Source organism: Saccopteryx leptura, chromosome 13 (assembly GCF_036850995.1).
Source record: "Saccopteryx leptura isolate mSacLep1 chromosome 13, mSacLep1_pri_phased_curated, whole genome shotgun sequence".
Classification (NCBI taxonomy): Eukaryota; Metazoa; Chordata; class Mammalia; order Chiroptera; family Emballonuridae; genus Saccopteryx; species Saccopteryx leptura.
In genome coordinates this window covers 27790911-27808608 of record NC_089515.1, presented here as the reverse complement: position 1 = coordinate 27808608, position 17698 = coordinate 27790911, and the positions used below count along the sequence as shown (strand labels likewise).

General features: G+C 42.0%; 1 protein-coding gene and 1 pseudogene across 2 annotated transcripts in view; one reads left to right on the top strand and one right to left on the bottom strand.

Annotated features, from left to right (window-relative positions):
- The window catches only part of ENTPD7 (ectonucleoside triphosphate diphosphohydrolase 7), a 51069-nt gene extending 37227 nt beyond the window's left edge, over window positions 1-13842 (top strand). For both annotated transcript variants that reach the window (XM_066355541.1, XM_066355542.1), the window contains exons 9-13: window positions 670-836; window positions 3558-3882; window positions 5734-5819; window positions 7229-7390; window positions 8997-13842. In XM_066355541.1, the coding sequence (XP_066211638.1) occupies window positions 670-836; window positions 3558-3882; window positions 5734-5819; window positions 7229-7390; window positions 8997-9228 (972 nt within the window). In that variant the 3' untranslated portion in view covers window positions 9229-13842. The remainder of the gene's footprint in view (window positions 1-669; window positions 837-3557; window positions 3883-5733; window positions 5820-7228; window positions 7391-8996) is intronic.
- Window positions 1994-2642, bottom strand: LOC136384895 (receptor-binding cancer antigen expressed on SiSo cells pseudogene; annotated as a pseudogene).
- Window positions 13843-17698: the final 3856 nt, after the last annotated feature.

The following is a 17698-nucleotide window of genomic DNA, read 5'->3' as shown; positions in this document are numbered from 1 at the left end:
TAGAATAAATCTCATAAAAAATAATCTCCCAAATTCCATAAATTTGCTTTTACCAGAGGATTTTTTCCCCCCTAATTACAAAAATAGTACATTTCCATTTTGGAGAATTAGAAAATGAGAAAAGTACATGCAAGGTAATGACAACATCGGTAATGATTCTACCTTCTACATAACTACAAATAGTGTTTTAGGGGCCCCGGCCGGTGGTGCAGTGGATAGTGTCTTCCTGGAATGCCCAGGTTACTGGCTCAATCGGAGGGGAGGGCGCTGGCTTGATCCTGAGGGAGCTGGCTCCACCCCAAGGTCTGGTTCAAACCCAGGTCGGGCACACGTGAAGAGCAGTCAATGGCTCCACAGCTAAGTGGGACAACGAGTTGATGCTTCACTCTCTCTCCTTTCGTGTCCCCCTTTCCCTTCCACTCTCTCTCTCTCAAAAAAAAAAAAATAGTGTTTTAGCCTCTAAATTGGTATTTAGCCTCTGATTTGTTCTTTCTTGTACAACTTGTCATTTTATGGTTTTGGTTTTTTTTTAAATAATGCTTTATGGACGAAAGAATGTTATATTTTAAAGAGTAGTCAGTCAATGAAACTTGGTGTATTAGCAATGCCATAGCTCTAAGAATCAGCCTAAACTAAAATTCCCTTGTTTCTCTGTACATTTTTTTACAGGAAGAAGCTGCAAAGATCCTGCTGGCTGAATTCAACCTGGGTTGTGATGTGCAACACACCGAACATGTGTATAGGGTTTACGTCACTACCTTTCTGGGCTTTGGGGGCAACTTTGCCCGGCAGCGCTATGAAGACCTTGTGCTGAATGAAACTCTTAACAAAAACAGGTAGGTTTGATGTGGGATCTGTGCTTCCGAAATATGATGTTGTCAGGTTGCAGGGATTAGAAATGTTCATATCCTACTAAGATACATCCTTGCTTCCTCCTCCTTCCTGACCAGCCCTGCCAGTGGGGTGGCATCTCACAGAGACCCTCTGTTCATTGATCTGGGTCAGAGTGCATTCTGATCTTTGTTATTATGACTCATAATAACAAAGTTATTATGAGTTAATAATAGTTGTTAATTTTAAATGTGCAGTATAATGTAGATTCTAGCAATTCCTTCTACATGAAAGTGCTCAAGACATGTTTGTTGAATGATAGTGGAGTTGCATTTTATGCTGGAGTTAGTGTGCTTTTTTTTTTTATAATTAAATTTTATTTATTTATCCATTTTTAGAGAGGAGAGGGAGAGACAGAGAGAGAGAGACAGAGAGAGAGGAGAGACAGAGAGAGAGAAGGGGGGAGGAGCTGGAAGCATCAACTCCCATATGTGCCTTGACCAGGCAAGCCCAGGGTTTTGAACCGGCGACCTCAGCATTTCCAGGTCGACGCTTTATCCCACTGCGCCACCACAGGTCAGGCCTGGAGTTAGTGTGCTTTAAAAGATAAAAAGCATGTGTAGTCAAAATTAACCTTTAAATGTTCTGTTAATGCCAGAATCTGCAGCGTTTCCTTCAGTGGGGACCAGGTTTTCATTTGAGTATCAGATAACATAGTTATAGCGTAATATACAAACAGTTGTGGGGTTTTTTTTAGCATTAAAATTATCTTACTATTGTGTATATTGAAGGAAAGCATAGTAGATGGCAGAGTTCTTTTCACTGTACAATTATTTATCCCCATTTGTTTAGCTAGAAACACCAGTTTGAAAAGGTATTGATATAGCCCATTTGTAGAGGTCCTGGTGTATGCCAGTTCTCTGCACCACTCAGTCATGTTGTGTGGGAATCATGTTAAAAACATTTTGTCTCATATGTCTTTTTTGTTTTTGTAAGTAAGAGTTCAAGAAGTTTTGGCAGAATCCTGTTATCCTGGATAGTGATAAGTGCATTAAAATCAAGCAGTGTGGTTATATTCTGAAAGTACTCCTAAAACCACACAACTGTTGCTTGGGTTATAGAGCTCGGATCACGCCTGCTGGCACTGACATCTGAACAATTACTATGAGAGTTTCACACCAGTTTTGTTCCTTCATTAGCCACTGTGCTTCCATTTCTACTTTCTTCCTTGTTCTGCTGCTTTTTCTTTTCCGTTTTCTGCTGCCTCAGACCTTGCCAGGCTGCCTCGTCTCCTTCCCGTGCTTTGGCGTTTTCTAACCGTGGACCCAAGTCACCTAATTCACAGGAGTGATGACTCATCTTGTGTAGCTGCTAAACTAGAGAAACCTGTGTTTCCTGAGATGTCAGAACTTACTGGTTCTCTCTTCTTAATAACGATTTTCTAAGTTTACCTTGTAGTTGATGTCACATCCCAAAACTTGGTCCAGTGTGTCCAAGCATTTTGTTGTGTCGCTGCATTCCCATTCCCTTCTTCTGCCTTCATGCTTGTGTGGTGTCTGCATCCCAGAAGTGCACTTGTCAGTGTCTGTTCAGGAACTGCTGCAGATTTAACCTCAGTTGGCAGTCCCTTGGTCTCCACTTAATTTTTGTCCTTGGCAAGATGTGCATATTAATCTCTTCAGGAATGAGAATACTGTGGCTGGGCAGTCCAGACGAAGTACCCAGAACTGTGCGATGGTCGGGGTGGGGCTCAAACCTGCCCCTCCCCTCCCCTCCCCTCCCCTCCCCTCCCCACTCAGAGCCAGGTACATGCACCTCACTATTGCCAGCCTTTGACACTGGCAGCTGCCAGGTCCCCTCCTCAGGAAACTCCCCCAGCCCCTCCCACTTCGCCTCCTCCCAGCTGTTTTTTGAAACTTTAGAACCACACTCAGCAGGGTGCAATTTTGCACTTTTATTGTTTTGTTGTTGTTTTTTTGTATTTTTCTGAAGCTGGAAACGGGGAGAGACAGTCAGACAGACTCCCGCATGCGCCCAACCGGGATCCACCCGGCACGCCCACCAGGGGCGAAGCTCTGCCCACCAGGGGGCGATGCTCTGCCCCTCTGGGGCGTCGCTCTGCCGCGACCAGAGCCACTCTAACGCCTGAGGCAGAGGCCACGGAGCCATCCCCAGCGCCTGGGCCATCTTTGCTCCAATGGAGCCTTGGCTGCGGGAGGGGAAGAGAGAGACAGAGAGGAAGGAGGGGGGGTGGAGAAGCAAATGGGCGCTTCTCCTATGTGCCCTGGCCGGGAATCGAACCCGGGTCCCCCGTACGCCAGGCCGACGCTCTACCACTGAGCCAACTGGCCAGGGCCCAATTTTGCACTTTTAAAAGGCAAACAGGAATGAATACCCAGAGAGTGGGTAGCAGATTCACATCTGCAATTTTACATTACACTGGGAAATCTACATGTTGACTAAAAGGTTGAACAAAATTGAACACATATTTCTCTCATTTTCCTTTTTTCGCTTCCTTTGTCTTTTTTTGCTAAATTGAATTTGCTTAACTTAAATATTCGTATGACTCAACTCCATGGTTTTACTCTGTCCTTGTTTCTAGGGACATCATGTAAGACAGTAACAAGGTGTCTGTGAAGCACATTCTTAGACCAGGTTTCAACTAGGCATCTCTTAGAGCGGAATGAGTACAGCAGTGATGTGTTTTGTTCTTGTCACCGGGATAGGTTGCTGGGCCAGAAGACAGGTCTGAGTCCTGACAATCCGTTCCTAGACCCTTGTCTGCCCGTGGGACTCACAGACGTGGTGGAGAGGAACAGCCAGGCCCTGCATGTCCGGGGGAAAGGAGACTGGGCGACTTGTGGGGCAATGCTGAGCCCCCTGCTGGCTCGCTCCAACACCAGCCAGGCCTCGCTGAATGGCATCTACCAGTCACCAATTGACTTCAACAACAGCGAGTTCTACGGTTTCTCCGAGTTTTTTTACTGTACGGAGGACGTGCTGCGCATCGGCGGCCGCTACCACAGCCCAACGTTTGCCAAGGCTGCTCAGGTAAATTATTAATAAGGAAGATGACTCATGCCATCAGGGGCTATTTATTGGGTGCCTGACTTTGCTCCAGGTGTTGTGCAAAGCGCTTTGCATGCATGGTTTCACTTGGCTCTGTACAGGAGCCCTGTGAACCCTCATTTACAGATAAGGAAGTGGAGTACTTGGAGAAGGTAAGGGACCTGCTATGCTCTGCTGCCTGCAGTTGATTAAACTTAGCTTCACCAGGGTCTGAAACTGTTGTGGCAACTAATAGTTTTCCCTCCAAGTTACCAATAGTCGTGCTTAATGTTTGTGGCCAAGTAGTGTCATCTTTAGGTATTTTTCCTCTTCCTGGGAGTTCCCATTTGTAATGTGCTTTTGGAGATAATGTCCCACATCCATTTTCATTTTTTTGGTTTGAGGTATTAAAAAGTTGAAGTAGTATAAGGTCACTCAGAATATTAGAAAGGTGTGAAAATGTGCAACAATGGTGGAAATATTCTTTAAATTTAAAATGCAGAAGTAAAATTTCACTTTGAGCATATATAGGACTTAAGCATCCTATAGGCTTGAATCATTCGTTACCTGGGGGTGAAAGTTCAACTAGCTTTCTCTAGTTCCTGCTTTAGTTTAGATTCGCCAGTTGGCATTTTTGTGTATATCTCTCTGATCTTTTTTATTAGAGAAACTTACGGGAGGAACCTGTTTTCTCTTACAGTTTTTATTCTTCCCTTTCTGCTTTATTGTAATTCTCTGGAGTTCTCTTGGTGGAAGACTTCCAGGAGAATAATACCTTCAGTGTGTGTGCTGTCCTGTTCCCTAAAGGCAGTCCCCAAGAAATCCTGGTTTGTGTTTGCTTTTTCCTCTCCAGCCTCCAGGAATGCTTCCTATTCCCTTTCCTTTCCCAGCACACAGGGCTCCCTACAGTCCATGGCCTGAATTTTTCTCTCATTTTGAAACTTTTTAAAATTCTATTCCCTTGAATACCAAAGGACTCAAGTCGTTGCTTACCCAAGTTGGTAGTGGCTTAATGTGTTGTCTTTCCCAGGTCAAAGAGATGATTTTATTCCCTTACTTCTTTTACTTTGACTCTTATCTTCCCAGTGACTCCTTCCCTGGCCACCCTGGCCAAAATTGCAGCCCTCCCCATTATTACCTATTTCTCTTTCCTGCTTTATTTTTCTTGTGAGCATTTATGTCATTTAACACATTCCATATATGCATGTGTATACGTATGTATGTAAATTTGGTTATAATCAATCTCCTACCACTAGAACATAAGTTTCTGATAAATGCAGAAAATTCAGCAGCAGTTTTGTCTGTTGTATTTTCTGCTGGGTCCTGTGGCACCTGGAATAGCACCTGGCACATATCAGATATTTGGGAAGTGTTAGTTTACTGAACAAAGCAAAGGGAGTGATTCCTGTGGTGAGCATTGCCAGTGGAGGCAGGCCAGTGCCGGTGTGACCAGTCTGCTCCAGCTGCTTTACCTGTTCGTGTCAGTCCTGTGAAGAGCAGAATGAAGCTCTCTTCAGATTTTGATGTTGGCGTTGGCATTCCTGGTCCTAACCTTACCCCGTTCTGAAGTCTAAGAGGCTTAAGAGTCACCTCAGGCTGGTTTTGTTCTGGACTTGGAGGTGCTAGGAATAAAAAGGAGTATTTCCGATCCACTCAAGTCACGCTGCAGCCTGAGTTCTGGGACTTGCGTTGCATGGGACCTGGCGCAGTGTTTTGTGAATGAATATGCCATTTCTGTTTTCCTTTGTCAACCAGTAGCCCACAGGTCACTTTAGAACTGGAACAGCTGTGACTGTGGGGGACGCTGGTTTTCCTCCAGCTTCATGTTGCCCCATTTCTCTGTGGTCGTTCCAGGATTACTGTGCCATGGCTTGGTCAGTGCTAACTCAGAGGTTCAAGAATGGCCTTTTTTCATCACATGCAGATGAGCATCGACTCAAGTAAGTAACTCCCTTTCCCCCTTAGCTGTGGGCATAAAATGTAGATCAAGAATAATGAAGGAGATCAAGAGAGCAATAGTACAGATGGGATTGTATATTGAAGGAGAATTGATTACATCAGATTTTGATTTTTCTGAACAATAGGGGTTAAATAATGAGCCTATTTTATCAAAGCCAAAGGAAGCCAGTGGTTACCAGAGTTCTCTCCAAGTGTTTTGGAATCAAAAGTGGTGGTCTTTTGAAATAAAATTTTTTTATTACAATATCAAACATGTAGAAAAGTAGAACTAATGTAAACTCTGTAACTATCACCCAACTTCAACAAACATCAGTATTTTGTCAGTTTGGTTTCTCGGCCCTCCTATTTTTTTAAAAGATTTTATTCATTTTAGAGAGGAGATTTTATTTATTCATTTTAGAGAGAGTAAGAGAGAGAGAAGGGAGAGAGAGGGGAGAGGAGCAGGAAGCATCAACTCCCATATGTGCCTTGACCAGGCAAGCCCAGGGTTTTGAACCGGTAACCTCAGCGTTCTAGGTCAATGTTTTATCCACTGCGCCACCACAAGCCAGGCAGCCCTCCCGTTTTGTAAACATTTTAGTTTAAAACATTTAAAACAAATAAAAATAGTACACAGGGGGTCCTTGGGTTACGACAGTCTTGACATATGACGTTTTGAGTTCATGATGCTCACTCCCATAAAAATTTTTTTAAAAATTGAGACATGAGTATATTGGCTTACGCTGTTAGCATCATACTTACAGACTATGTGGGTGAACTAGTTTGGTTGCGCGGTGGAAGAATACACAGTATTCTTTTTCTGTGGCTTAGTTGTGCTTTTATGTTCTAGATTATGATTTTACAACTATGTTAGGGTAGGTAAATGACTTAGGCTAGGGTGTGATGCAGCTTACACCAAAATTCAGGTTATGTGAGTGTTGTTGGAATGGAACTGTGTCATAACCCGAGGACCCCCTGTAATGAACTTTTTTGTACCCATCACCCAGCTTTTCTACTAACACCAACTCCTGGCCAGTCTTGTCCCATCAATTTTTGCACCCATGACTCCGTTCTTATCATAATTGGGTTATTTTGAAGCAAATCCCAGGCTTCATAATTACATATGTAGATATTTCAGTATGTTCTTTGAAGAATTCTTTAAAGAAAAAAAGAAAGAAAGAAAAGGAAAACATAACCATAATATTATTACTACATAAATGAGTTCTTCACATTTGTGGTAAATGTTAAGAGAAAGTAGACTCAAATTTGGCTCCATCTAGAGGTGAGGAAGGTGGAGCCGGGAGAATAGATTTCTTTCTTTTTTTAGACATTTAGTGGGAATGTGCAAAGGAAAGCATTAGAATTTTCTTCTTTTAAAAATTTTTAAAATTATTTGTTTCTTGTCACACAGATATCAGTGTTTTAAATCGGCTTGGATGTACCAAGTCCTTCATGAAGGATTCCACTTTCCCTACGATTACCCAAACCTACGGACAGCCCAGCTGGTATATGACCGAGAGGTTCAGTGGACGCTGGGGGCCATTCTGTATAAAACACGATTCTTACCACTCAGGTATGGTGGACTAACCAAGCTGGCGTCTTGAGCTCAGAAGACGTTAGCACCTCAGAATAAGTTTCATAAGCGACACTCCCAAAACAAACAAACTCCCTTTATTGCTACCTGATGAACTGCTGTTACTACCAGGCATGTTGAAACAGAAAGAAGGTTGAGCATTATGGGTCTGGAGTCTGTTCTTCAGCATTGCAGTATCAGAAATTCAGTTTTATTTGCTAATCCACAACAAACTGGTCTCTAGGAATGAACTCTCACTAGCCACTCCAGCATACTGACTGACAAACTAAAATGTCATTCTTAAGTTACCCTGGAAAATATATCTAAGCAGAGAACTGGGGCGGGCAGGCTGTTTGAATAGAGCCATCTCTCCGAGGGGTAGCTCTACTCTAGAGATGCTGTCATTGCTTAGGAAGGCTTTTGGTAGGCCAGAATTCGAGGTTTTTCTCAAGCAATGGTAGCCTGATGTCTTGCTGTTGTGAACCATAAGATATTTGGCGTAGTCTGTAGGTGCTCTCTCCCCGGGTTATTTCAGATACCACTCAGAAGCTGTGCAGATGACAGATGTCAGAGAAGTGGGGAACCGCAGAGGTGTGCTCTTCAACTGTCACACACAAGTACTGTCCCTGCATTTGCAGTTCTCATTGTCAGAAGCCAGAAACCCATATTTTATATGCAGTCTCTCAGTTTGGAGTCACAATAAAAAACAACAACAAAAAGCCCACTGCAGGTCACACACACAAGACAAAACCGATCTGGCATCATGACCACCAAAGAATGGCTTCTGTTCTAGACAGGCAGACCACTGTACTTAGCTTTACATAGCTCTTCATTTTTGTTGAGCTTACCATAGAATTGATCAAGTGATGGCTTTCTTTAGCATAACCTAAATCCTCAAAAAGCACTGCAACTTTTTTTAGACATGCTCTGAGTTCTTGTTTGGAATCAGGGGCCACCCTCGTCTCATTAATACCATAGTTACAGACTGTATATAGGCCAGAGTGGTGTGGGGCCACTATTAAGTCTTACCTTACTGTTCATTTTTTTGGCTTCTGATTTTGTCCCCAGATTCTGGAGGGTGTAGGCCTGTAAGGCTTCCTCTTTAAGCTTGGAAAGGAAAGTACAGAGATTCACACAGCAGCACTGGGGCAGGGGACAAACTTCAGCATTTTTTTTTTTTTTTTTTTTTTTTTAGAGAGAGAAACACAAGAAGGGAGAGGAGAGAGAGAGGGAGGGAGAGAGAAGCATCAACTTGTAGTCACTTCACTTTAGTTATGCATTGATTGCTTCTCGTATGTACCTGGACTGGGGAATCAGATTTTGAGCTCAAGCCAGTGATCTTGGGATCATGGCAACAATCCATCGACCTTGCACTCAAGCCGACAAGCCACGCTCAAGCTGGGGACCTCCAGTTTTGAACAGGCAACCTCAGCATTCTGAGTTGATGCCCTCCACCGCACCACTACCAGCCAGGCTGTGCTCTATGGAACTGACACCATAGAATGCTTGTGTGGACGGAATAAATGGGCTAACTTCACTGAGCCTTTAAAATCAGCATGGTTTCTCTTTGAAACTAACACTTCTTTTCACCTTCAAACTTCCTTAGGGATCTACGGCAAGAAGGTGTCCGACAGGCCCACAGTAGCTGGTTCCGCCTCTCCTTTGTCTACAACCACTATCTCTTCTTCGCCTGTATCCTGGTGGTGCTACTGGCCATCATCCTGTACCTTCTGCGGCTGCGCAGAATTCACCACCGACAGACTCGAGCCTCAGCTCCACTGAACTTGCTGTGGATTGAAGAGGTGGTGCCCATGATTGGGGTACAGGTGGGGCCATGAGGCTGGGCAGGGACTCAAGTACCCCAGAGTTGCTGCTCATCGAATTCCACTACTTTCTTATACTAGCTTCAGATGCTGCTTCGCCTGAGCTTATGGATATTTGGCCTTGAAATTTCTACTTTTAATTCCTTCTCAATCTCCAGGTCCTCTTATCTGAGAGAAGCTACAACTTTGCCTGTAAAGAACCAAAAAATGAGACTGGTGCTGACAAAGGTGACCAGCCTTAGTCTAATTGAAGCACGCTTCTCCTTTATCTGAGAGATCTGGTGTGTTCCTGCGATCTAGACTTTTCTCCTCTTGCCAAAGCAAGAAGTTTGGCATTGGGCACACTGGAAGCTGGAGTGAAACCAAACTGGGAGCATCTGATGCAAAGCCGAAGACATTCTAGCAAGTGCAGCAGCCCCTTCTTTCTCTGTAACAGAGATGTCATTTATGTGGAGATCCACAACCTTCAGTAGGGACCCAAGATAATTTGCAGTTCAGTGGAACAAATATGAATTTACAGGCAACCAGAATAACACAGCCTGCGTCCTTGACAAAGAAGCCATTATGAGTGTGATCCAAGGTCCCTGACCTAATGTTGCTGATGTTAGCATGTGATTTTAAAAGGTTAGAACCTCTCCTAAGTGAATGGTTCATCGAAGATTTTGACTGTATCTTACATGATGTCTTGTATGACCAGGACAGAAAATTTTTTTATGTCTATGTGCCTGAGAGGCTATTTGGGCATTAGTTTTTCTAATTTTTCTTTTTGAGCCTTAAATGTTCTTGTAGGATGGAGAAACTGTGATGGGGATTGGAGACCTGGGTTTGGTTTCAGGTCACTGTTCCCCAGGCCTATTTTTTTTTAATTTAATTTAATTTTTAAGGAATTTATTGGGGTGACATTGGTTAATAAAATTGTTTCTGGTGTATAATTCTATAATACATTATCTGTATATGGTATTGTGTGTTCACCACCCCAAGTCTCTAGGCCTATTTTTATGAGGTCCATATGCAGGAAGATTCAAAAGAGTTCCTTTATTTCACTGCTAAGATAAAAAATAGTTTGGGAAGGGATGTATTCGGATTGTTTTTTAAAAAGGAAAGAACAGTACAAGGTTAGTGGGCAAAAGCAATAAAATCCAAGCTCTTATTTATTGTTTTTCTGAGAAATAGAAATTTTCTCTGTTTGACTTGGAATGTCTGAAAAGAAGCAAATTCTAATCCTTGGAATAAATAGATATATCTGTAAACAAGCCACTTGGAAACTTTCAGAACCTGCGCTAGGAGATTGCTCAGTCACAAACAGCATCTCCCTTCACCGGGAGAGAGGAAAAGCCATAATGAGTTTTCAGCAGATCCCTCAGGAGCTCTGCTCCTCCTCCTGTAGCCTTTACGCGGCACGAGGATTTCTCAATAATCAGCTCCCACCTTCCCTCCCCATGGAACCGTCTTTATACTGTATCCCTTCCTATCTGTAGCCGTGGATGTCTTGCCCAAGAATATACTCCCACAATCGAAGCAGCTGTCTTTGCTTTTTTTGGTCACCTTTGATTTCTAAAATTAGATGCACAGGAGAGATGGACCCTGACTTGAAAGAGGAAAAAGTGAGTTTCTTAAATTATAAATTTCATACAGGGAGAAGGGAATTAAATGCTTTGTAAAACAGGAAAAGAAATCAAGATACTTCTTCAAATAAACAGGAAAATGAGTACTGACCCTTAGTTGGCAGGTAAAAAGAAAACAAATCTTGAAATTGTTTTCAAAGTAGATATTAATGGCTCTAGCAAAGAATTGTATAGTTGTTGTTTGGGTTTTGTTTTGTTTTTTTAGGAAATACTGTTTTGGGACTTGTATCACAGCAATTTCCATTCATTTTTAAGACTTTTTATTTTTTTGTGACAGTGTCAGACAGAGGGACAGACAGGAAGACAGAGAGATGAGAAGCATCAATTCTTTGTTGTGGCATCTTAGTTGTTCATTGATTGATTTCTCATATGTGCCTTGACCTGGGGGCTACAGCAGACTGAGTGACCCCTTGCTCGAGCCAGCGACCTTGGGCTCAACCTGGTGAGCCTTGCTCGAACCAGATGACCTGTGCTCAAGCTGGTGGACTCAGGGATCTCGAACCGGGGTCCTCTGCATCCTAGTCCGACACTCTATCCACTGCATCGCCGCCTGGTCAGGCTCATTTTTAAGACTTTTAAATTGCCTTGATTTTCTTTGACTTCTTTCTGTCATTGTGAGTGAGCCCTCACCTGATGAATACTGCTTATAAATAATGTCAAAATATGTTTTTCTCAGCTATTGCTTACTCAGGTAGCTCTTTCTTTTCTCTTCACCTTGGCTTCCAAATAATATTTGTATTTTTCTTATAGCTCTAGTCAGTGATCTAGTCGAAAGCTCAATTCGACTGTTAGAATGTCTGGAAAGAAAGCGATTGCTTCCGTATTTCAAAATGAAGTTGAAGCGAGGAGGAGGTGATTTAGTCCCCTTGGAAAGCTCTTAGGAAGTTAGTCTTCATCCTGGCTAGAATAGCTATCATGTGTTATGCATTTATTGTGTACCACTCTGTTAAGAATTCTATATATATTCACCAGTCATTATAACAGCCTTTCAGATTGATCTTATTGTTCTTTTCATAGTTGAGAAACTCAGGATACCTGTGTATATCATTTTTTCACTGTAAATGTATTTCATGTTCTTAATTTATTTTAATTAGTGTTTGAGTTTTTGTTTCGTATGCTATATCCTGTACAGTATTTTCCTATTATAGGATCTAGGCTTGTCTTTATTACTGAGGAAAAGTTCTGAGTTCCATGGTATAAAAATAAGAACAAATTTTTATCACGTCCCTCAGAAAAACTGAATAGATCCTTAGTTAGTATTGGTTCCTGTGCTTCTCCCCTTGCTCCCAATTAATGATCTTAAATGAAATCTCATTAGCTAGAAACAGAAGCCATTTATTCCTTGCTGAGTGCCAGTTACTTATATATATATGTATTGCTTTCTCTTAATGACATATTCTTGCTTATAGTACTCAGTTTCTAAAGACTTTAAGAGTTTTTTATTTGCAGTTCTGCATTTTGAGTGACTCCTGTGAATAATTATGGTTTTGTAAAATTCAAATTCCACAGGCTTCTTTGCATCCTACAAACCAGTCTTTTTGCTAATAGCAATAGTGAACCTGAGCTGTTTTAGTACTTTTTTATTACTGAGACAGATCACAAATGCCAGCTCAAAGTCAAAGGCTTATAGGGGTGATGTTTTATTATTCTTAAGATAGCAAACCCATCACTTTTCTCTGAATTCTTATCACTAAAAATAAGGACAATATGTGTAATATACAATTATAAGGCTTTGCATTCACTTAAGTTGCGGTTAATTCTAAGGGAAATTATACCATCTTTCTCTCTCTGTACCTTAGCTCCTTGAATTGATTTCCCTTGGTCAAGGAAATTTTAATCACTTTCTACTGGTCTTGTATTTATTCTTTTAATGCCACCCAAAATACTCTGACTCTCCCCTCCTCAGTCTAAGAAAGCTTCCTTTAACTTCAGAGGAAGTGACTATTAAGATATAGTTGATTGAATCTGCCATCCATTGCTAAGCTCGTCTTTTTAAGCATTAATATTCTCATATCCATATTTACTTTTTTGAAATAACATATTTCTCACCGGTATTATCCAAATAGATTCCCCCATCCCTATTTTCATAGTTTTGCGTTTTGCTCTTTGTCAAGAGTGAAAAACAGGTGGGTGGTATGATTTAGGGGAAAGAACAGTAGACTTCATGAACTCGGATTCCAGCCCTGGCTGTCATTAACAAGCTCTGTTACTCTGGCGAGTCACTTGCCCTCTCTGGTTCGTTTCTCATCTATGAAACAGGGTGGCTAGACAAAACAATCTGAGGTTAGTTCCCAAGGGAGAACCACTGGCCTAAGGCACTAAAGGCAGGAGGGAAGATAGAAAAGTGATAAGGTTTCAGGAGGAGGATTTTGGTATTTGGTTTAGAAACCAGGCTGCCTCAAAGAGCCAGTGGTCATCTCCTAGTTTATTCATTACCCTGACATTCCCTAATGGGAATGGAGTTTCCAGCAGCCATCACTGTACATACATTTCAGAACATGAGATTTTAAAAGGGATTTTGGAAGTCTGGTTAACCTTGATTTTATGGATGATGAAACTGAGTCCCAGAGCAGTAGTAATATGTAGTTACTATTAGCAGTGACAGCTACCATGATATGCTCATTGACAGAATTTTCTGGAAGATTGTGTGTTTCAATAGAATCTATTTATGATACAGTGGGCTGCAACTAATCATGCCTAATCCTTATAACTCCTTCTGTTCTTCACTGTGATTGCTTTGCTCATATTTAGGCATAAAATACGAAAGACTTTGCTAGAAACAGTACCAACTTCTCACCACATCTATTCTAGCTTCTGTATTTAATACTTTAACATTTTAGAAGTCTTTTAAACAATTTACTTAATTTTGTACAATTTCCTCAAGCATAGCATCAAGTAATTCATATGATGGTTGCAATCTAAATTATCTAAGGCATAGATGCTTATTGGATCTACCTCATTCAGGAACTTGGTTGTAATTCTTGGGCAGTTTCCAGACTCTTTCTGGATTCCCTTTGCTGTCTTTAAGATATAGTTGATTGAATCTGCCATCCATTGCTAAGCTCGTCTTTAAAGATAGAAAAGTGATAAGGTTTCAGGAGGAGGATTTTGGTATTTGGAATCCAACAGTGGATTCCCTTTGCTGTCTTTAAAGCTCTTCATAATATTCAGAACTGGTATCTAATTCCCCTTCTTGCTGTGGCATGTAACTTCAGTTGGGATTAAGAATTAAAGTAGAGGCCCTGGCCGGTTGGCTCAGCGGTAGAGCGTCAGCCTGGCGTGCAGAAGTCCCGGGTTCGATTCCCGGCCACGGCACACAGGAGAAGCGCCCATCTGCTTCTCCACCCCTCCCCCTCTCCTTCTTCTCTGTCTCTCTCTTCCCCTCCTGCAGCCAAGGCTCCATTGGAGCAAGGTTGGCCCGGGCACTGAGGTTGGCTCCATGGCCTCTGCCTCAGGTGCTAGAAAATGGCTCTGGTCGCAGAGGAATAATGCCCCAGATGGGCAAAGCAACCATTGCCCCCTGGTGGGCATGCCGGGTGGATCCCGGTCTGGTGCATGCGGGAGTCTGTCTGACTGCCTCCCCGTTTCAAGCTTCAGAAAAATACAAAAAAAAAAAAAAGAAAGTAGATGAAGCAATGGATGTTTCAAATTCTCCCAAATTTGTTTCTGCAATTATGGTAGCTTCAGAATAATTACCACAAATCTTCCAGTCCTGCCACCTGGGCCATATATATGCTTTCTCGAACTTTGAGAATTTTGTTGGTGTTACAAAAACTATTTGTTAAAAAAATGAGGACTTCCTTTTTTGTATCCTAATAGACTTCCCTTGTATTAGTTCCACGTGTTTCCTTTGCTCTAATAGTTCTCAGTACTTTTATTGGAAGGACAGAGGGGAAATACATCTGTGGACCATTTTGTTTCTCTGGAAGTCTGAGCAATAAGGAGGTCCTTTTATTTGTAAGATGAATTATGTATTACTCATACTCTAAGGGCTTTCTACTTTTAAAATGTATTCAATCATTGGTTGCCATTTTTTTCTTTATTGCTTGCCACTTTTTAAAAAACCAAAGTTGAAAGAAATTTCTGAATCACAGGATGTTTATAGCCATGCGTGTCTGAGTCAGGCAAGCCTGGAGACATCTGCTCCTGAGCCTCTTTTGAAGTAGCACAGCCACTCGTACACCCTCCAGTGGCCTGCCAGTCCACCACCACCACTCCAGTGTGAAGGGGCCGATCCTTCCCTAAGCAGCTCCTGCAGAGCGCCTGCTTAGGTCTGCCCTGTTAAGACTACTGGTGCTGAAGGCTCTGCTGTTTATTAGCTTCATGTAAGTCTTTCTGTGCAAGCAAGGATCCAGAATACTTTGATTTCTGGTATTTGTCATTGTTGTGTTTGAAATTTTTATTCTACAATTCCTCTTTTGTTGACTCCGTGAAGTATATGCCTTGTCACCATTGTTTCTGCCTTGAGCGATGGGATTCAGCAGTATTGAAAGGCATCTTTTTCTTATGATCCACAATAAATAGACACTCCTTTCTGCTTTAAAAAAAAAACACCAAAGGCTACCTGTATTGCTTCACCTTTGGGAGTTACTAAGATTGTATGTTTTTTCTAATGTTTCACATTCAATAATTTTGTTGGAACAGTTCTTAAAATTCTCACTGATCAATACTGTTAAATCACTGGTGAGCAAAATGTGCAATGCATATTAGACAGGGGAGGCATTCTCCCTAATGCTGGGATGTGGGTATATGTGTTCCATATGCCAACGGACAACCCGCCATTCATTCCAGGACTGGAGAGATCGCTGCAGATAAACTGGTTATCCTAATATCATGATCATCAGTGTTAGTCTTTGCAACCAGCATCACTTTAAGGCTAATCGTTACCCCTGACATGTAGATAGCATTTGTCACTGTGAATTAAAGACAAAAATATTCCAGGTTGATTAAGAAAGGGAGGTATTTTAACTTCCTTTGATGTTTGAAAAACTGACAGAATTGTTGAGGGACCTTTGAAAATATGTAAAATTCATTCAATCTTCTAGGTATGTGATTTGTTTTGAAAAAGGTGTCAGAGACATCAATCTGTAATCATGTTCCCTTCACTCATGCAGTGTTCGCTATGTGTCTGATGCTGGGAATAGTGCAAACATAACATTCCGATCTCCGTCCCCACGAGCTTGTAGATAGGTATAATACAGTTATACGGCTAAATGCAACCAGCTCTGTTTTCCCAAACTTATTCGTCTTTAATAAAACAAAAACGAAGTAAAACATCTGCAACTTGAACTTCACTTTATTTGTTGCTACTCTGTTGGAGGGAACTGTAGAAGTATTAGCATATGGTCCTTGGTTGGGTCATACTGCCTTCTGCTGACCGTTACTAACTAAGGACAATCTTAGTTTGGGGATCAGGAGATAATGGTATGGGAATGTACCCCAGTGACTGTAGTTCCCTTTTTAAAAGAATTCTGTCAGGAAAAGTGATGTCCCATTAAAAGGAGAAACACAGCAGATTAAACAAGATATAGTGGGGTGGAAATTTGGAGAGAATGGGGAAAAGTGATGAAAACTTTCTAAGGTAAGTAGGCTCTTAGGCCTAGGCCAGTCGTTCCCAAACTTGTCAGCACAGGAATTACCCGGGGAATGGAAAAGTATGCCTAGTACTGCATCCAGAAATTATCATTTAATTTGGCCTTGAGTGAGGATTGGGCTTTAGGAGTTTCAAAGATTCTAATGTGAGAGAAGTTGTGAACCACTTCTAACCATAACCATACATAAGTATGGTTAGAAGTAAGTCCCAGGGTCTGAGATTTTCTAAAACTGAAAGACAAATTGTCTACTTCTGTTTTGCTAAGAACAACCTGAGAATGGTGCACTCACACCGAAGCTCGCAGAAACCCGCAGAACTGTCGACGTTGAAAGGGAGCTGAGATGCTCTAGTGCGGACTATAAATGGGCAAACCTTAGGTCGTTTACAGTTCCCAAATGTGTCCTCCCTGCATAGTGTCCTAAAAAACTTGAAATTAGTTGCCAGCACTTGAGAGCATTCACATAAAAATTCAGATGTTTGACTTCTTTTAAAAACCAGATCTGACAACCCTGGACATGCAGAGCAGCATGTCCAGAGCCCAGCAGTGGCTCAGCCCACGCACTGGGGCACCTGCTCTACAGTTTGCCACTGTCTCAACAAGAATGACCTTAGCGGGCATCTGATTTGGTCCGACTTTCTCTTGCCATCTACAAAACTGAAAACTAACTTCTGCAACCTTCACCCATTGCTCCAGCTTGACAGCACAATGGAAGCTCATTCCTTCTGCATGAGAAGCTTCAACTTGTCAAGGGAAGAACTGTGCTCTCTAAATGTTCTCCTCCAGTTAAACACCCCTAGTTCCTTCAAGTATTTCCTGTGATATGGGTTCTGGACTCCTCACCATCCTGGTCCCTTCTTGATACATACTTGGTGGTCCATGTCCTCCTTACATTTGGTACCCTAGAGCCCTGGTTGGCAAACTGCGGCTCGCAAGCTACGTGTGGCTCTTCCACAAAATACCACATGCGGGCGCTTCTTCGGTAAGGAATGTACCTACCTATATAATTTTAAAAATTTGGCTCTTGCCTGACCTGTGGTGGCGCAGTGGATAAGCATCGACCTGGAATGCTGAGGTCGCCGGTTCAAAACCCTGGGCTTGCCTGGTCAGGGCACATATGGGAGTTGAGGCTTCCAGCTCCTCCCCCTGTTTTTTTTCTCTCTCTCTCTAATAAAAAAAAATGAATAAAAAAAATTTTGGCTCTCAAAAGAAATTTCAATCCTTGTACTGTTGATATTTGGCTGTTGACTAATGAGTGTGCCGACCACT